Genomic DNA, 21,421 nt, shown 5'->3' with positions numbered 1-21,421 from the left:
ATAAATGGCATAGCTTCTTCATTATAACGCCTGTGGTCTGTTTTATACCACACTTGTTATTTTCTTTTCAAGAGAACCATTCTAGGTTATTGCAAAATTTCTAAAATAAAAGAAGTCCTACACATATAGGGCACCCAACTTCATGTTCCCCAGCTTTTCTAAGGGTATACATTCTCATAAACTGCCATCAAAACTGCAAGGAGATTCTTTACTTACACCTTCATGATCCTGAGCAGTGTTCAACAATTATCACATTTCACCTAAAATAATCTCTTTATGAATGGAGTGAGGAAATGTCAGCTGAAAAAGATGGGGGAAGAATTCTGAGAAGCTTTTTGATTGAAGTGGGGCACAGACCACCTAAAGAAGTTGCCTGAGAGATAATAAAATTACAATGACTTTGGCACTGCACAACCAGAACTGCTCTTAGCAGGATGCTGTCTTGCTAAGACAAAGTCCTTATTGTGGACTTCCTCCAGAATGTAACTGGGAAAAGTATTTATTTCTTTCAAATCATTAACAATTAATCATGGGGGTTTGCCACTCAAATTTCATTACCTCTCAACAACTGCTTTACTAACTATGAACAAGAACTGTGTTGTCCAGTATTTTTATAATATTGTTTACAAAACTTTTATCTGTCTTTAGAATGTCCAATTCTTAGGAGTTGTATTCTTACCCTGCTGAACGATGGACTCTTTCTGAGTAGTTTCCTCTGTCTACAGACAAAAAACAAAACAAAACAAACAAACAAACCGAAAACCTCTTTCAGAATTGTTTAAAAAAAGATGTTTAACTTAATACCTACATGTGCTTTTGCCTCTACCAAAGCCACCCCAAACAACTACTTTGCATTTATAGGATAGCTAGACACATATCAAACTGAAGTTAGTTATAGAACCAAATTCTTTTAGAGATCAGTAACTTAATAGGCTTTTACCTCTCCAGTTTCCAAAGTGCTACTACTACTGCTTGTCTCTCCCTCAGGTGGTTTACGATCCTTTTCTTTTCCTTTTTTTTCCTCTTCTTTCTCTGTTCCTTCTTTTGCTTTATCTCCTTCTGTTTCTTCTTTTCCTTTTTCTGTTTCTTCTGTTTCTTCTTCTTCTTCTTCTTTTTCTTCTTCTTCTTCTTTTTCTTCTTCTTCTGTTTCTTCTTCTTCCTCCTCCTCATCATCATCATCTATTTCTTCATCTCCAGACAAGTTTTGTTCCTTGGACAGAATTGCCAAAACATAATTTTGAAACTCAGGCTGTACAATGATCATGATCATCATCCAACACCAGTTCATCACACATTTGACTAAGAATTTGACTAAGAATGAGAAAACTCAAAAGGGAATATTCTAAGGAGTAGATAGAATAAGAATAGAATAGACAAGGAGACCTCAATCAAAGTATGCTAATTTTAATATATTTTTTTTTAAACTGACCTCCAGAGAACATTAGGAGTGCAGCTGACTTATGTTTTGCCAACATGTGCCTCCTTAAAGGAAAAGCAATGAAAACAACTTCTTTTTGGAAAGAATATATCTCTTTTAAATGTTTGACACATTATATAATTGACACAAGCCATAGTAATTCCAAAACTGAAAAAAAAAATTCAAATCTGTTTCTCAAGAGAATTAATGAAGAAATGTCAAATACAATTCTTTGACTCATGTGACTCAATAAAGACATTATAATTTGAGTTTAAGTTATTTTCAGCCTAAGATAAGACTCCAATATAGTAAAAATAAAATGGCCAAGGACATTATGAAATAAATATTTAAAAGAACAAATGTTATTTTTGAAAAATGTGTAGAGAAATGAACTTCCTTCAATCAGACTGTCATTATTATGCCAGTATGTACTTATAACAGCATAAAATACAATGTTTAAATAAGAAACATTCTCCTTCTCATTGCAGAAATATAAGGGCCTAAACCAAGGATTTCCAAGGTGAAATCAAGTGAAGGCACATCCCTGTTCTCCCAGAAGGAGAACATTTCTGTTCCTCTGGAGCCAATGTCACGGTGGTAACTGGTGAGAAGCATCTGCACACTTTTGGAAGTCTGGTAATGAGTCTCACACTGAACTCCTTCCTACACCTCGTTCCAAATGTTGTCTCCTATCTTTTGTTAGTGTTTTCCCTATTCTCTCTTACTCCTTTGGATTTTTGCCTGTTTTCTCCCAGCTGTTCTCATGGCCATTAGAAGGTAACTTGCTGGTGAGGTGGAGACCACCAGTGAATGTTTTTAGAAGCTGAAACACAGACCTTTGGTAGAACTCCTTTGCTAAGCCCAACTCACATATCCCAGGAGTCTGAGACATCCTGACAGGGGACCTATGGAGACCTGCATCATTCTGTACCCCAGCCAACAGCCTACAGCACCTAAAATCACACTAGATGAAATTATTTCAGCAACTGAGCCATGCTCCTCATCCAAAATAAGAAAGATTGAGGCGAGAGACACTCCTTTTACTCCAAGGAATCCACCTGTTTAACTGAACAACTTCCCAGACTGACCCCTTTTTAATTACTGCAGCTTTTCACAGGTGCCTCTGGCTGTCACCTCTTCTGTTCAATTCCTAAAATAGCACATTTTACATCATAACTCTGATAGCACAGTTTTATTACTTTTACTTCTGCTTGCCCATTAATAGGCGTGTTTTGGAGATTTTACCAGTGGTAGGGAGTGACCTGAGAATGTCATACTACAGATATGCTTTTACCTTAAAGGATGAATCACCTGACCATTCAAACATATATCTGAAGAATTTAAAAATCTAAGAATCTAGGCTACTAATTAAAGTATATATATGTGTATATATATGTATATGCTATATGCATATATTATATCTAAACCTATAATCCCTTCATTATTCTCTTTCATCATGCTTTAGGGGGTTTACTTTCTTATTTCACTCTAAATTCCTTTTTCATATAAAGATAATGCTGAAAGAATACCTTCAATACCTCTAAAGCAGAGACACAGAGAAGCTGTCTAGGCCAAGTTCACACACAGAAAATCAAAAGTAGTAGACAGCATACAAGTGAAATATTTCAAACCCGTTTCATTTAGGCTTGAGGTTCCAGTTTCTTCAAGGACAAAACCGTTGTTGTTACTATGAAACAGCCTTAAACATTTTGTACCTCTAGTCTAATAAATCAGTACAGCAGAACAGTAGTCTAGAAAATATAACCTTGCAGATTTAACACACTACACAATTTCTGTAGAGCTGTCTTTTTTTTTTCATGCATTTATTCTTGTTTTCCTACAAATCCAGACCTTCATAACTAGACATTCTTAAACATAAATTTGCTGTTTTCAAGTTTATAGGGACAACTGACCTTACTTGCACTGGTTTTAGCAAAAGTATTGCCTTAGTGGGTATAATTCAGTGAGTATAACTGTCTTTTGCTAAACTGGCTGCAGCTGGCTTTTCTATGGGCAGGTTAATAGAGAAAAAAGACATTTCTTTCCTGAATGCTCTATAAAAATGCAGTCCTATGTCCACAGGAGAGAAGGGAAAAAACTTCACTCTCTTCTGTACTGCTGTCTCACATGGTGAGATATCTCTCATGGTAGACCTTGCTCAAACAACAGCTGCAAACTTGGTTTCTCTGTATTTCTGTAATTGTTTCATTGTGGACCCTCCTGCTTAGTTTTTGGAAACAGCTCTGGCAGATGGGCTGCTCATAATTAGCATTTCAGAAGGGAAGGCTTATGGTATCTTTCCACATCTCCTCAAGAAGTCAAAATAATGTTTGCCACCACTATTTTATATTTTTAGGGAAGAAAATATCAAAGCCAATGATGGGACAAATTTAGTTGCAGATCTTTTAAAAATCTGGTGAAAGCTCAGTGATGAAGAGAAAGCTGTAATTGCTATGTGTACCACTTGAAGTGGAGAGTTCTAGGAAGCTCTGCTTTACAGAGATGTTTCTGTTTCCAGTTGCCTTGGAAACTGTTAAAAATCCACAGAGAAGGTTATTAAAGAGAGTTGAGAATGAGGTAGGTAGCTACACGTCTGTCCCTGTGTGGTGTTCTGCCAAGCAGCCATAAACCAGCAATTGCTTAGCAGAGTTTTTAATCATTTAAGGAACAGATTTCTCCATTGCCTGCCCAGCTCATTAGCTTGACATGCCCAAAAGCATTCTCATGGCCCTTTCACATGTCTACAGGATAAATGAATGGTACAAACACCAAGCAGGAATGAAGCAGAAGACTCTCAGTAGACGGTGTTAGGTCCAAGGAAGTTGGACAATGGGCATACTGCTTGATATGAGCCTGAGCAGTGCTCCCTTTCTGGAGCACTAGTAAAGACAAACACAAAGCACATTCTACAGACTATCTTCTTGCTTTGATGCAGGACTGAAGAGCAATAGGTAGAAGAATCATATGCTAGCTGTCATTCTGCCCTCCAAAAACCTACTGCACATCCAAGTCACTCCCAAACTGCCCATGCTCAGAAAATGCACTGGGTTAACATTTTACTGGAAGAGCACGGAAAGTAACAATACCAACCCCGATCTTACATACAGGTGAGTGACAAAAACCCCAAAACCAAACAACTCAGGTTACTGTTTGTGGGTTGGAGGTACATGGATGGTAAACATGTAACATTCTCTTGATACTGATCAGGGTGTCAAGGCATCTGATGTGAAGTGACTGGAAATACTGCCTGACAAAAGTGTTAGCAAGGCTGAGATTCATACATGTAGTTTCTTACTAAGCAGTTCCAAAGACAGCTTAACACCTTCAAGTCCATGCAGTGTGAGCCACTTATCATCAGGTATTTGAATTTGCTATTTAGTAGCTATTAATTATTAGCTCAGCTACTCTAAGCCTTAGAGAAATATCCTTCACTTTAATGATTATTAAAGAAAGCTGTCCAGTTTAAAGACTGACAAAATTCAAATACATGAGTGATCAAATGAGAGATTTAGCAGCTTATCCTTCCACTTACAAGCAATAAGGCAGCCAAACTAAGCTTTCCTTATATATTGTCATGAACAGAAAAGCTCAGCTAAATACACTCAGAAGAATTTCCAGTAAAAAGCTGAGCTAAGTTACATTGGTTTCCTAATAACAGTTATGTGTAAAGAGCACTTAACATGGATAACTGATACTTGTTTCACTCCCTTAATGCTGCTGCTGTGTGAGTATCCTGGAAAACTAAGGCAACACTGCACTTGTAATTTCAGGCACACAGTGCAGTGAAACCACTGGAAACCAGTTTTATGCCAGATGGGAGTTTCCATTGTTAAATGTCAAAAACTGAACTTCAAAGATAGTTTTGCTTCTTGTAAATATGATGGAAGAAAACACATTGAAGTAGCAGCTGCCACGTAGTGATACACTGATTACCCTGGGCATGTGGTGACTAATTACCACAACAGCGCTCTCCCAACAGGATGGCATCACCCTGGGATAAAATAGTGAATACACAGCTGAAAATGATGTTGGTAGAGACTGACTGAACAGACTCATTTTCTTTTTTAGGTTTTTTTTTAGCCCATACTTTGCTACAACCTATTTTATTTACTAAAAGCTGAACACGACAACCTGTAAGTCTCCACAGACCCATGCACATTTGTCACAGGCTGGCAGTGCACATACTTTGCATTAAGAGGATTCATTGGATTACATTTATTAACCAAGGCTTTAGGTGTCATCCTGAGACTGCACACTGTCATTTATTACACAGAGTAGCCAGTAATTTTTGAGGGCAGTCTCTTAAAGATTGTTTCAGTTGGCTTTGGTGTAATTATTCTGTGGTTTGCCAGCTTGCTGCTGTAGGTGTATCTGGAGAAAGATATATCTCTGCATTCCCCTGCAAATAAAAAGAACTACTTACCAAAGTATAAAATTGTAATTTAAAACTACATTCTGAAGAAATATTTGTACTTTCAGTTTTTTACTGCAGATTTAAATAGAGTTATCTAAAGGTTTCTCCTCCCAGCAACTCAGAACATATTTTTTGTTTATTCCCCAAGATAAGTCAACATCTGAAATAGCTCAGATCTACTATAACTTTCATATACAAAACAGTTACCTTCTCATAAAAGTTTTCTTTCTTTGGAGAACAAATAGAAAATATAAATCTCCAAGCAAAAAGAGAAAAAAAAACTTCTATAGAAAAAGAAAGAATTTTTAAGGTGTTTTGTGAAAACCATAAAACAAGTTAGAGACTGTTTACATCAAGTATAATCTCTTATGAAGTATTTTACACAGTAACATAAATACCTTCTAATATTCAGCCTCTCAGAAATAGCATACCAAAATAACTACTGAGTATTTAACCAAAACAGAAGAAATATAATGAGCAACTCCAGATTATGTTGGTGTTATCTGAAAAAACTACTGTGTCTCTGGAAGATATTATGCTGTATAAAATGAATTCTTAATGCTAACAGACACAGAGAAAAAAAAACTACTTGGGAATATTGGCCCACACTTGGATGCAGATTGTTCATATTTTCCAAATCCTTATAGAAAAAAAATTAGTGTCTGGAGTTTGTCATGCAGCTCCCACATATTTGCAAGTGAATGAGGACAGTCACTTCTTTCTGCTTTTATTGTGCACATAGCTTAGAGTACTGCATGTCTCTCCCAAATCCTGTACTTTTCATTAAAATCCTTCCTTAATCATGCTGGTTTTTATTCAGTGCTTTGATAAAATCACTGGTAAAGGCAAATTTTTGCTAAAGCACCAAAGCAAGCAGGAAGGTTTTTTGAGATTCTGTGACTGTACATTGTTCAAAGAGCTGGTCCATGAGTCATTGCTAAAACCTCCACAGACTGCAAGACTGGGTCTCAGGGGAGAGCCCCCACTTAAAAATACTCTAATGTAAAAGTGGTAGACTTTCCACAACCATCACAGATCTTTAAGCCCATTCTCATTTCACAGATTTTTCAAGGCACAACCAACTCAGTAATGCAAGAGCCAGCATCTTCCCCGTGGAATTGTTCCCCACGTCATGCCAGCACTTGTGGAAGTTCTTCCTCAGCCACTGCAGGGCTGGCTTTAAAGCACAGCTTGACTTTTCTGTACCCTTGATACAGGACACATTCAGGTTTGCTTTGTTCTTTTTCTCCTCACAGGTGATAATGAAGTGCCTTGTAAAAGAGGTTAAATTTTGCAGCAGTTCTGCTGCTGTGTTTCTAATTATGAAAGTAGTTTTGTGCCTTGGAAAGATGCTGGATAGAATGAAAGTGAGGTATTTCATACTTCCTGTAAGAAAGCCAGGCTCTGCCAGGGTGGCTCACAAGCTCCTTTTAGGCTGGTATTTATTGTTCACTTTCCAGTCAAACAGCACAGGCTCTTGTACTAACATTAGTACACAGGGGATTTGAAATATTACTCTTCAATATTACTGTGGTCCATATAATTAAAAAAAGGGTTCAGATAAAGGCTTTATTTTACATAAAATTCTTTTTTAGAGCCACCTTTGTTTCTCTCACACTCTCCATATGACAGCACAAATACTTTACATTTCACACAAACCACAAATGAGACTCTGTATGAAGGTGGCAGTCATGACAAATTATAAGGCTATAAATCCATACTACTGAACCTGGGACACTCCAGCAGAATGCCCTGCAACCCACCACAGACCAAAAGAGTGATTTTTGAGTCACTCTCCAATGATGGAGAAATAAGAAAACCACAATGGTAAATATTTTTCCACTAGACATTTCAGGGTCCTAATAAGAATTATTTTTATAACTAAGCATGGGGGTTTGAGATAATGGTATTAATATTTGTTTAAATTATTATAGTGAGAGATTGACAAGTAAAAAAGCAATGAGGACTATCATAAATCCTAAAAAAAAAAGGGCGATTAAGTGTACTTGCTTCTTCTTTTGGCAATAGAAAAATAAAATCCTGCAATGCAATTTTCTGATGCCAAAGTTGTCTCTCCAAAATCCCTTCAATATGCAAAAAGTTAACCTCTCCTGTCTCCATTAAAACATAAATAAATGTATAAGAATGTTTCAGCTCAGTGAGTGACTCTGGATTCCAAACATGCTCAGAACTTTACTGTGGGTTTGCCATTTGTGCAAGCAAAGAATTTGCTCAGTTGCTCCTTGAATGCCACAGTACTAAACACTGCCACTTCCACAATTAGAAATTTGATGAAAAATTACCCTTTCACATTTACTTTGCCATTTTTTGGCCTTTTTACAGATCCTTAATGTTTTATGAGAGATAGGATCTAGAAGGTAGTGTCATCTTGGGAGAAAATAAGCTAAAATTTATATTAATAGATGTGTAAAAATAAGGAAAACTAGGAGGGAAAAAGCCCTAAAAGCAATAAAAACAAAAACTATATGTCCTACATAATTCTGAAAAGCCTTATTCTAAAAAATATCCACATACTCATCCAGATAAGAAACTGGAACAAAAAATAATGAGTGGAACCTGGACATTTTTTGTAGTTTGGAGAAGGATGTTTTTGTTATTCAGCATCAATTATGCAAAGGGATCTACTGCCTGCATAAATGGTTTGATATGTTCAGATATAGTGGAGAAACTTATCTGCTGGAATTTTGCAGGCACAAGAGAAGAGCTGAGCTACAGAATATTTCAAGGCACCCTCCCCTCTAGCCAGAGGTGTGAGGCAGCAGCAGACCCCACCCCACCCCTCTGAGAGCCAGAGGTGTTGGTATTGGACACCTGCATCTGAAATTCTGTGAATGTCTGGGGGACTGTGCAGGGGATTCAAACCTCTGAGATGAGCTGCAGGGGGTGCCTAGAAATTCACAGGTGCTTATTAACACTTTGAGGATGTCCAGTGTTGCTGTCAACTGCTGCTCTTGACTGAAAACATGATTGCTGGTTAACTGTAATTAATTAATCAATTAACCACTAACGCTAGACTTAAACCACAGAACTGAACAGTTCTTCCACATGACAATCATTAGGGAATAAATAATGAAGAGGGAATAAATGCTCTTTTTCTAGTACAAGAATACAAAGACATCAAATGAGGCAAATAAAAAGAGGAGTTACTCCTCTGAACAATGGGTAAAGAAATCTAAGAATTATTTTCCAAAACATGCTAAAAAGGTTAGAAATTGATTGAAAGAAATTCATGTGAAGAAAATGGATGTTAAATGCAATACATGTATCTGCTGAACCACAAATTAGGGAAAATGTTGAATATATTCATTATACTGAATGATTACAAAGCAAAGTAACACCACATGTTTATGCTACTCTAATATTCTATTTTTTTTTTCCAGGCACTGACCAGTAGCCACTGGTAGAAAAAAGATGGACAGATCTTTGGTCTGACCAATTGTCTGTTGTCTTCTCTCCTTAATGCAGGATTATTTTTTTTTCTATTAGAAACTAATTCTGGACTATTTCTGTCATGCTTCTTCAGTACTGCATATAAATCTCTTTCTGTGCTATAACAAATACCAAGGATATACTGAATTTTCACAAAACCACTAGTAGCAAACTTTATAAACCAGAATGAGTCAAACTAAATAAAATTCCACTCGTTATGCTAACGGAGTTCCAAAGTCCCCTCAAAGCCCAGAAATGCTGGCACAGAGCACAATTTATGTAACCAGTCTGTGGAAAACCCTTAGAAGTGCTGGAGTAAAGCTCTGCTTTTCCCCTACCACAGGAATGATCCACAAAACTACATAAAATCAGTTCTCAAATCAATGAATTTTCATCCAGACAAAACAAAGGAGATGCCCATAAATTGGCTTCCTTCACTCTCTTGGAAAGCTTTCTGCTATCAGCATATGTTAAGAGAGAAAGAACAAATAGGCCTCATTTGCCTAAGAATTAACACTAAATGCTGCAACCAAAGAGTAAATGAAAGACTATTTCTATGTGGAATTGGAAATTTCTTGCTCTAAAATTATCTCTTTTTTCTCTCTCCCTCTCTCTAGGAAATATTTTTCACTAGAAATAACAGGGTTGTTTCATTCTTCACAGCCCAGTTTTCTTCCAAGGATGAATTCTAGAACCACAAAGAAGTAGATGTCATATCCAAGAAATCCAGTTTTAGGCCTATAAAAATACTTTTCAATACTACTCTAAGTTTAATTACAGTGACATCCTAATTTTTCCTAAGAAAGATAAAATAACACATCAGAGCTCCACTTAGTTTCAAAGGGAAGTGTTTTTAGAGGAGTTGAGTGATAACACAGCACACTGTCAAAACATCTGATGACTCCATTGTTAGAGAGATCTGATTTCTTGGAAAAGGCATTTAAGTGATAAAATATTCTCTAACAGAATATGAGGATACTTACCCTGCTCCAAAGACACATGCTGATGTCAAGACAATGTGTTCCAAAGAATTCCAAAGTTTGAAACAAATTTCACAGGGACAAAATAAAGTCACTGGGGTAACTTTTTGCTGTAGTTAGGCACAGCACGTGACTGAAGTGATCTTACCTTCAAATGCAGTATATGGAAGGGGTGAGTGAGGAAGGAAGGCTGGACCTGGAACTAGGATTTACTGGCAAACTACTCATCTACTACAGGCTTTTTAGAAAATAAATTCTGGAGACGTTGTGTCAAAGATTGTTTAATGCCAGTATCTTACAAAAAATATTAAAATGTTGCATAACCTCAACATATGTATTGATTCCATTCACATTTTTATTGAATGACATTTACTCATTTTGAGTCCTTTCTTCTTCTCTCCTCATTTTCAAGTGGGCTTTAAATAACTATTCTTCTAGAGAATATTTACTGAGCTCTTTTTACAAAAATTTCTCAGACTACCCGTTGGCATAACATTCAAGTAACAATATTGCATGATGAGTCCCTATCTCTTCATTTGCCAGTTCAGTCCCTAATAGTTGAAAGAGTGATACATTATCTTATAAAAATAATTTGTAAGATTTGTTTGTGTATTTTAAGCAAACTCTAAAAGTGTTAACTTTGTCTTTTCCAAATAGAATTCTGACTTTTTTGCCACTTTCTTTACTATTCCATCTGACTTGTTGGTTTTTACCTCTTTTTGGAGATTACAGACAGGATTTTTTTAGGACAGAAAACCATAAATCTCCTCCACTGAGGAGAAGCTTTGGCTCTGAACCTGAATACATGTGTGTTTCACACAGCAACAATATATATTCCCCCTCCTGGAGTAGCTCAGAGTTAGAGGACTAATGTGATGTAGTCTTTTGTAGGCAGGTATACAATCTTTTGTGTATTGCACGCTACAAACAAATAAAAAATGTTTCAGAGGTGCTTATTTCAAATTCTTAGCTCTATCTAATCACCAAGTGTGATGATCAAAAATTATCCCTGAACTCTCATGTAATCTATGCCAGATTCTGAGATCTGTGTGTGTCTTTTTACACAGAACTGTGTGCTGACACCAAAATAAGAAGTCAACCTTAAAGTCCTTGAAAAGTCCTAGGCCATCACTTACTCAGGCCTGCATTTCTTTACCTCCCATCTGCTGACCCACATAAATTTGGCAACTTGTTCTTTCTTTTAGTTTAAGTACTTGAACATTTTACCAGTGTATGAACAGAATAAAAGTAGGGGGAATAAATTAGTAATAAATTAATAAATAGGTACATTTGCTAATTTACTGAAACTCCTTTTATGTAAGGCACATTATCAAGTAAACTGTCCTGCAACTATAATTGGTGTATTGCTGATTCAAAGGCAAAGATTATACTGTTACAATGTATAATTCATTTGTCAGCATGACATTACACTTTGATTAATAGGCAAACACAGTTTGCCTTACCTTCTCAGCAATTAATTTTTTTATATATCCTACATGATAAATGTGATTGTGAAAATTATTGTATCAATAAAGTATGATTTCTCTCATAAAAGTGTCCTAAATCTAAAGATTTTCTTCAATCTTTTTCAAGAAATTGGCACTTACATTATATGCATCATAGTATGCTTTGATTCCTTGAAAAGTTTAAGTAATATAAATCTGTTTCCTGAATAGACTTAAAATGCTTCTCCAGTAGTCTCTGCTACTTTAGTGTTAAATAATGAGGTAGTACATTGTTCCAAAATTGTTCTGAATTATGTAAACCATTTGCTACACGATGTTTGGATTTCGTGTTTTGTTTAGAGCTGTTTGGTAAAGCAGTATTTCTTCCCATCTTTTCTGGCTTCCTGGGTTTGCTTTTCTTTTCTTGAAGTTTACTACTATAGTTTTTCTTTTTATCTTCTGTTTTTTCCTCTTCTTCTTCTTCCTCCTCACCCTCATCTTCTTCTCCCTCATCCTCTTCTTCTTCCTTTCCTACATTCCCTTCCTCTTCATCTTCCTCCCCCTCTTCCTCTTCACCTTCTCCCCCCTCTCCCTCTTCTTCTTCTTCCTCCTCGCCCTCTTCTCCTTTTTCTTCTTCCCCCTCTTCCTCTTCTTCTTCTTCCTCTTCACCCTCTTCCTCTTCTTCCCCCTCTTCCCCTTCTTCTTCTTCCTGCCCTTCCTCTTCTCCCTCCTCTACCTCTTCTTCCTCTTCTACCTCTTCTTCCTCTACTGTTTCCTCATCCCCCTCTTCTTCCACTCCCTCTGCTTCCACTCCTTCTTCCTCATCTTCCTCTTCTTCTCCCAATCCCTGTTCTCCCTCATTTTCTCCAACAGTCTCTTCTTCCTCCCCTACTCCCTCATCTTCTTCCTCTCCTTCTCCCTCTTCATCTTCCCCTTCCTCTTCATTGTCCTCCCCTTCTTCCTTTTCATCATCTTCCCCCTCCTCCCCTTCTGCTTCTGCCTCTGTTCCTTCCTCTTTCTCATCCTCTGTTCCCTCTTCCACTTCATCCTCCCCATCTTTTTCTTCTTCCACTCCTTCCTCACCCACTTCCCTAGTTTTTGTATTTGCATCTTTCTCATACTGTTCTTCTTCAGATACCTCTTCTTCCCTCCCTGACAATGATTCTCCCAAATCCTCCTCTTCACCCTTTTTGTCTTTTACATTCTCCCTCTCTTTGTTTTCTTCTTCATCCTTTTCATCTTCTCCTTCCTCTTCTACTTCTACCTCTTTTTCTTCCTCTTCCTCTGTATCTTCCCCTTCTTCCTCACTCTCATCTCTTCCCTCACTTTTGACCTGCTCTTTTTCTTTTTCAGTGCCTTCCTCTTTCTCATACTTCTCCTCCATATCCTCCTTTTCTCCCTCACTCAACATTTCTTCTGTCTCTATCAACCTACCTTGCTCATCTCCTTGATCTTTGCCATCTTGCAGGCTGACCTCTTCAATCTCCTCTACACCCTCATTCCCACTGTCTCTTTCAGCCTGTGATTCTTCATTTTCTTCCTCATTATCTTTTCCCTCTTCATCTTTTTCTACCGAAACTTCATCTCTATCTTTTTTAACCTCACTCTCTTCTTCCTCCCCTAGTTTACCTTCACTGTCAATTGTTTCATCCAGTTTTTCTTTTTCACTTTCACCCTTTTCACTGCCCTCGTTCTCCTGCTCCTGATCAGATTCCTCCTCATTCTTAATTTCTAATGGCCTGTCTTCATTCTTTTCACTGGCTTCACTCTCCTCCTCCTGATCAGATTCCTCCTCATTCTTAATTTCTAATGGCCTATCTTCATCAGATTTAGCATCAGAGCTTGTTTCTTCCTCATTCAGGCTTTTTAAATCAGTCTGTTCTACACATTGTTTCTCATTGTTTGTAGCTTTCATCTCCTCAATCTCAATGTCTTTCTCTAAGTTCAGATGTGTCACTGTTCTCCTTTCCCTCTGGACAACTCTGTGTTCATAGTGGACCTCTTCCTTAAGTATGTATTTTTGGAGATCATTAGTACTTTCCTCAGTTGAAGATGAAGTTACAGATATTTGTTTCAGAAACTGATGGGTTTTTTTAAGCTCCTTCTGTTCTGCACCACTTTCTTCTCCTGTGACATTCATTCTTTCGCACTTTTCAGATTTTTCAATACCATCCTTTAATTTGTTTTGACTTTCTGTTGTTTTCTGACTCCCCTGTTTTTTAACAGGAATGTATTCTTGTACAATTAATGAATCAGTCTGGGGCTGATCCCTGGGAGCAGAAGGAAGTACCTCTATTTTAAGGGATTGCTTAGATTTAACAGCTTTTGGATTTTTATTGGAAGAATTTATTTTTTCAGTCAGAATTTGATTTTCAGTGGGAAGATTATATGTCCCATCCTCTCTGAAAACTTCAGGATTTTCCACACACTCTTTTTCTGTTTTCACTAATACGCTTTTTTCATCAGTAATTTCTTGAGCACCACTTTTCAAAGTAATATCACTTTGTGCATGCTCAGATTTACCTTTCTTTACACTTTTCCTGGCCACAGGCTTCCCTATAAAGGCACTACTGTTTTCTAAATCTTGTCCAGGTGACTCTGAAAGTGCAGTTTGCTTTTGTAAAGATACAGACTCTGACACTGAGCCCTCCTTTGTGAAATCAGAATCCTTGTTTTCCAGCCCACCCTTACCATCTCTTTTCAGTTTCACATTTTTATTGTTCTTCTATTCCACATGAGAAGCAGAAAATTAAAAAGAAAGAAAAAAAGCATTAAAGACAAATGACAGCAAAAGAAAAAGGTTACAAAAGCATCTGAACAAGAAAAGCAACAATTTGTGAGAGGGGATTAAAAGACAGCATAAAAGGTAGAATATTTCACATAAAATGAATTTACAAGTGCACATATTAGAAGAATGTGACATCTTCTTATTGATCAGTGTATTACACACTTTTCTCACTATCCAAGGAAATTCAGTAAGAATTGCCAGTACAACATCCCATTAACCAGAGCAGGAGCAATGCATGAGGCTGTGCAAGCAGAAGGAAATTAATACATTCTCCTACACCTTCCTCTTTTGGAACTCTTCTGATGTGCTCACTGTTATGCCCTTTCTAAGAAGTTTGAAAATCTGTTGTCTTTCTGCTTTAAATTTTACACTAATGTAACAAATTATGAATAAAAACTTTAAAAATCTAAAATAAAATATTAATGAAATATTAAAAAGTGCTGAAAAGCTGGGATCACTTTAAGAGTGAAATAGGAAGGTATTACAAAGTACTTTAATTTCATAATTAAGACCAGTATTATTGCTCCTTTAAATATACTTCATGGTGAATACCTGGAAATAAAATCTTTATTTACACTGTGCCCTGAAATATTTTCTTAGCAACAAATCGGTAGAAATATATATTATCACCTGAAGTTACAAGGTGTATATGATAATCTCTCGCTCCTTAAACTGGTGAAATATTATACACTCATCTCAAACGGCATTGGATATGTGGAGTTCTAGGTGCCTGCCCAAATTCTCTCTGCCTTCATGCAGCTTCTTAGAATTTTAGGTCATGGATATTCAGAAAATGAGCAAGAGGATATCTGCAAAATTTGCCTGACTTTTTAAAAAACTCAAAGCAAAATAACTGAGTAGGACAATGCAAGAATTGCAGATTTTTTTTTAAACATCACTATCAATATACAAATATATAACTAGTTACAGTACCTTCAGTTTTTGTAGTGGTGATAATTTTAAGGACCAGTCACCAGGATTCAACTTCATTGCGTGTGTCTGCAAAAAAATATGATCACTATTAAAAAAATAAATAGATTCAATACAGAAAGTAGCATCAAAGCCCAATTCTACTAAACAAAGCTGTTTTATGAGCATTTTAATATTTTTGCACAGTCAGGGTGAGACAAACCTGTGTGATGATTCAGCTCATCTATTTCACTTCCACTCCATCATTTACTGCTCATACAGAGAGTGGTGAATAAATGTCAACACCTAAACTGTCTGTAGAGACTGAACACTACCCTGACCTTTCTTAGAGCCCACAGGCATGTTTGAGATCCACCTTCCACTCACTGTGAGTTTACAAATACAACCTTACTCCTTTCTCATCACAGCCTTCAATTCAACATCCCATTTTGTACCTCGGCCTTGAAAGAACATCTTCAAAGAAATGCTACACAGCTGAATTTTTCCTTGGAAATTAATGCCTTTATCTCTTCCACATAAAGCAAGAAACCAAAAGGCAACATAGAATATTACTAGGTGGGAATATATAATGCAATTTTGCTCATCCCTTGCCCTATATTCTAAATGTCAATATAATATTTTCTGCTGCTGATTGTTAACTATTCATCATTTAACCACTATATTCTATTTTAATACAGAGAGCATGAACAGTTCTGGTTTTGGACTCCCAATACTTTGTATCTTCAATATGACACAAAAGGTTTTTTCCTCCTCTTATCACATGTGTCAATAAGATGTATGTTGCCACAGTCTAAAAAAACTGAAAAAAACCTGTGTTGTAACAGTTTTCATTCAGATCCAAGAAGAGTAACAATTTGTTTTGTACTTTGACGAGTTTGCTTTATGGGTTTTTTTTCAAATTTATGCTTAGAATTTTTTAAAATGTTTTAAAATTGATTCATGATAGGTATAAAACTGAAAAGGAGAAGGAAGTCTAGCACATAAAATGTGGAATACTGAAATAATGCTTCAGTAAATTAATGAAGGCTATGCTGTGCATTAGATCTGATCTCACTTTTTTCTTGTAAATCAAAAGAAAGTTTTATAATGTTAAATAAATGGCATGCATAAACAGACTGTTAAATTACTAAGTACTTTTAAATGCAAACATATAATTCCTGTAAGATGTTCAATCCCTCTAGCATAACTGTGGCTGTGTTAAGGCCAGGACATGCTCCTTTCTGCTGAGAACAAAATGTTTTGGAAAGTTGTACAAGTGATAAGGTGAACATATTTTTTAAATAAAAGAAATATGTAGGAACAAGCTGGGGGATCACCAAATAATCAGAATGTCTGGATTTTGGCCTTCCCTTTAATATGATCCACCTGCATTAAAAAACCTCTTCTCAAAACAGGAAAAGATGCTCTTCTGCTTCATTTCCTGCAATTCTCTGTTGGAAGTCATCAAGAAAAGCAAGGTCAGAGATAGAGATCACCATGTGGCCTTCAGCATCTTTTACCTTTTCTTTCTGCTTTCCAGAGCTAAAGCATGTGGAGGCACTGCACTACTTGGACTTCTTCAATCTGATATCTCAGTATTCAATAAATCAATATTACTTGGAAAATTAAAACATATTTTAGCACTGGGTAATGATTATATAAAATGCATGTTCATTTAACAGTGTGTCAGTACCTCTCAGTCACATATGATGTTCTGGGCTAGTCAGGAACTCTGTATTAGAATCTGAAACACAATTTAGCTTCTTTGTCTCCCCCTGCACAAAAAATACTGAATTACAGATCCATTACTGGAATATATTACCATATTTAGGATGTCAGTTGTATCCCCAAGGTTTCTGTCAATATTTTCATTATCTGAATCTTGATCTGAAGAGACTTCACCAGGTTTATCTTTTTGATGGTTATTTTCTACAAGGTAAAATAAGGGGAAATAAATAAATGTCATAGGAACAAGCACTGTATAGCAAACAGAACACCCCACTCGTATAAAACAGACATTATTTCTGTTTTACTAACATAGAATCGAAATCCACAGATTCTTCATTTCCCCAGCCCAAGACATAGCAAAACCACTTCCATCTCCTTTCATCAGTATCAACAACAGAGGTAGCTCAGCAATCTGATCTCAGTGTATCATAGTCTCTGACCATTTCTGCAGGCTTTCAAAGTCTAAATATTACATGAAACAAAGATTCTTTTGGATTATCTCTTTAATAGTAGGGTAACCATTAGACCAAATTAGCTGCAGTCATGTTATCTCCATTGCACATTACCTGTATAATGGATGGAGAGACAGGGAGTTTAAGGCAGCACCATAACATCATTGAGCTCATCAGGTCTATGACCATTTTGAACAGCACAAAACACAAGGTTTTAGGCCTAAGAAGACTCTAAAGGAAATTCAAAATTTCATTGCATTGCTTTCTTGGAACTAGAAATTTTAATGGTCATGCTGGCAGATTTAAAAACAATCATCTTCATTCTATGAATTGATTATTTTCAAATTAGATTTGTCTGTCCAGTAAATCTGAGCTATTATATTTGACACTTCCAGCATTGTTCTTCCCAGGAAATTACACGTCCACAAACCCAGATAAGTCCAGAACTGCTCTAGAGAATCTGTGCCAAAATCCAGTGCTATATTATGGTTATCCAGGCTTTTCCATTAGCTAGAATAATATAAATTCTTATAAACTTAGATAACAAAGAGTGAAGAGTACTTTTGCATTTCCAAGTGAAGAAGAAAGTTCCTGTAAGAATGAGTAGACCTCTTTTCTTATCTTTCCGTATCCAAATTCCTTGTGGGCTTACCCATGTCTTTAAGACTTTTCCTAATTTTTTTTTGTCTGTAATTCCTTCTTTTTTTTTTTTTGTGAAAAGTAAGCAGTTAATTTTCTTACATGTTTTCATGAAATCTTATTTCTAAAGGTTTAAGGAACCACAGGTATAACTCACAAGTTGTTTTTCTTTCACTCAAGCCTCTCTATATCTTTAAACTTGCTTTGTAAACAAGAACAGTGTGAGGCAATTTTTGTCTGCCTTTCTCAGCTTTCATGTCTCTATGCTGCAAGACTCTCCTGAGGTCTGAGACTGAACCAGAACCTTCTTTCAGGTTCAAACAGAACATTTGTTTATGAATGATGAGAGTTAAACCATTCTTATCAGCAAACAGCAGTAAGATGTGGGGACACTTCACCTTTTTCATGGTCTCCATCCCTTACAGATTCAGATTTAGGATGACTTTTTGCAGAAAACCAGAATGGGCTGGTGTTGCTTGTCACAGGCAATGGAGATTTTAAGGAGCTTTCCCCCATTGGAGGCAGAGTTTGTGCCATTCGAACAAACTGCTCTGGTGACCTTTCCTTTAGAACAGTGAAGAACAAGAGATTGAGGAAAAGGGTAGAAGAACAAAATGTAAGCAATGTCTCCTGCTAATCAGTGGTATTTGCTTTTAGCTGGGGATACAGTGTTGCAACTTAATAAGCAGAAACAAATAGCTTTAAAATTTTAATTATTTATAGGACTAGAAAGTGGGCAGATGCACAGTGGGATTTTTAAGATCACCTCTATGCAATGATTCCAAGCAATCCTAAAATACAAAGGAGAAAAATATTTATTTTTTTTTTTCAATTTAAAATGAAAAACTAATCTCTCAACTTACATCAAGGTATTTAATCCACAACATCAATACATTTTTACAGAATAAACTCAGGTTTTGGTAGAATTACTTCTCAGATATGTAAGTGAAATTATGCAATTCCATTGTGCTTTTTAATGAAACCACATGGAATGGGTAATGGAGAAAAAAAAGCAGAAAATAATATTTTAAGTAGCTACATCTAATATTCTCCTTTGGTATTTTATAAATTATGAAATTATTTAATAAATTCAAGAACATAAAAGGGAACAGCAAAAGAGCCATATGCTTACTATATTTTAGAAAAATATTTCTAAGACAGTTTAAAAATGCAAAGGAACTGCATTTTAGTTTTAGTTTAGTAAAATGTTCTACATTTTAGAACAAAAAAAATTATAAACTCAATTTGAATCTATTTCACAGAAACAAATAAGCAAAATCTGACCAATTCCTATTTTTTTGTCCAGCACCAATTTTTGGGACCAGGGTAAATATATATTTTTTCATTTTATACCTTAAAATTAAACACTTAATTTAGGAAGATATATTTAACTGCTTGGTATATGCTGTGACTTCTGCTTTAAAAGTGATTTTGTTTCCTGAAAGAAGTGTGCCAACTCTAAATCTTACCCTCTCTCGACGTCGTATCCGTGCTGCTGATAATTGCAAAGTGTTTGCCAGTACAAAGTCCCCACTCATTTTAGGGAGAGTAGCAGTCAAACGAGGCTCACATAAATCTTCCAAGATTACCTCACATCCTTTAGGTCTTGGAGCAGCAAAAACCAGCATGTGACAACCCCCACAAGCAACCTACAGCTCAAAAAAGGTCTGATTATTTCATTTGCAAGTATCAAGGATGCACTGTTGTTACAATTATCTCTAAGGGCTTAGATTATAAGAAAAAATTTAGTAAGACATCCCAAATGGCTTTAAATTTAGTTCCTAATTACCAGCAAGATAAAAGTATTTAATTATATTTATTAATGACTAGTGATCTTCTTAGTTAATACAATGCTTTTGTATTGAACAGAACAAAAGATAGGTCTATCAAATTTTTGATACAAAAGATAGCAAAGATATTTCCACTGATTTTCAGGAGATTTTAGCTAATTATTTTGATACATGTCAAATGAGAACAATACTGATAGTTTCAGTGGCTCAAACCTAAATGTTTTATCACAAAATCAGCAAAATGGAAAACAAATTGATAACCTCCAGTAGACAAAATATTATCACATAAAGATTGGAGGTTTCACTTATTAAAATGTTTTTAAAAATCACTGCTTCCAGTAAAACTTCCTTCACCTGTAATTCCAGTAAACAGAAGTGAAAATAGGCTTTTGTCCCAAATTTTGTTCAATCCTGAGTCATGTGACCAATTTTGATGCTGACAATTCTGTGACATTTGTTTCTTCCACAGCTCAGGAAGCAGATGAAAAAACTTCCCTTCCACAATTCTCAAAAGAAAAGAGTGTTCCTGGTTTCTTATCCAATTTGGATTTAAAAAAACTAACACCTCAATTTTATTTAAGAATTAAAGATATCCTACTGTACAAAAATTGCCAAAATTGAAGAGATGGCTTTCTAGTATTCACAGAAAATATATAAATTTCCCAATCATCCCATAAATTTTCCAACCATCCAAGAGCAATAAATAATTCAGTCTATAAGCTCTAAAGACCAAAACAATGTGGCACAAGAGTACTGAATAAAACCCTAGAGAGCAACCTCTATGTGTAGCCCAAGTCAAAGACATTCTAAACTAAATGAACACTGTGCTAAGCTATATAATTTCCTCTTCCCTTCAGTTTGTGTTGTCCACTATTTAAATGTTATAGAAAGAAATAATTTCAGCTTTCTTTATTAATGTGTTTCATAAAAAGATAAATATCTTGGTGTCTGAAAAGAGTGGAGAGAAGTTTTACCAAAAGGACTGTGAACTTCAAGAAATTGTAACACAGAGTGGGATCAAACAGATTTGTAAAACTCTCTTCTCCAAATCCTAACTTGCCATGTCGTCCATCTCCAAAAGTAAACATGAGGCCATTCTCTGCATGTGGGAATAAAAAGAATGTTAAAGCAAAGATTCAATACAAAACCAGGACAGAACCATTACAAACATACTAACAGCCCATGAAAGTAAGGAATATTTCCATTCCAAAAGCAAAACCTGAACAATTATTTTTAGATCTTCAAAGATTAATGTTATTCATGCATTTTTTCATATTCTTATTAATATTCATATTTTCATTATTTCATTTGTCTGAGATGTTGGTCTAGGTAAGTTGTAAAAAAAACCCACCCCAACAAAATAATATTTAAATTGTACAGAAAAACAAAAGCTTTAAACAAGAATATTT

At 35.8% G+C, this 21,421-nt stretch overlaps 1 protein-coding gene across 1 annotated transcript in view; it reads right to left on the bottom strand.

Annotated features, from left to right (window-relative positions):
- Nucleotides 1-21,421, bottom strand: part of RPGR (retinitis pigmentosa GTPase regulator) — a 51,284-nt gene that overhangs the window by 3,853 nt on the left and 26,010 nt on the right. Inside the window, exons 8-14 of the mRNA XM_033512097.1 lie at nt 20,987-21,111; nt 19,692-19,871; nt 18,621-18,786; nt 17,226-17,332; nt 15,428-15,493; nt 941-1,210; nt 680-719 (exon numbers count right to left, since the gene is read on the bottom strand). Coding sequence (XP_033367988.1) covers nt 680-719; nt 941-1,210; nt 15,428-15,493; nt 17,226-17,332; nt 18,621-18,786; nt 19,692-19,871; nt 20,987-21,111 — 954 coding nt within the window. The remainder of the gene's footprint in view (nt 1-679; nt 720-940; nt 1,211-15,427; nt 15,494-17,225; nt 17,333-18,620; nt 18,787-19,691; nt 19,872-20,986; nt 21,112-21,421) is intronic.

Source organism: Parus major, chromosome 1 (assembly GCF_001522545.3).
Source record: "Parus major isolate Abel chromosome 1, Parus_major1.1, whole genome shotgun sequence".
In the NCBI taxonomy this organism is placed as follows: domain Eukaryota; kingdom Metazoa; phylum Chordata; class Aves; order Passeriformes; family Paridae; genus Parus; species Parus major.
Note: the sequence above shows the minus strand (reverse complement) of the source record. Positions and strands in the feature narration are given on the sequence as shown.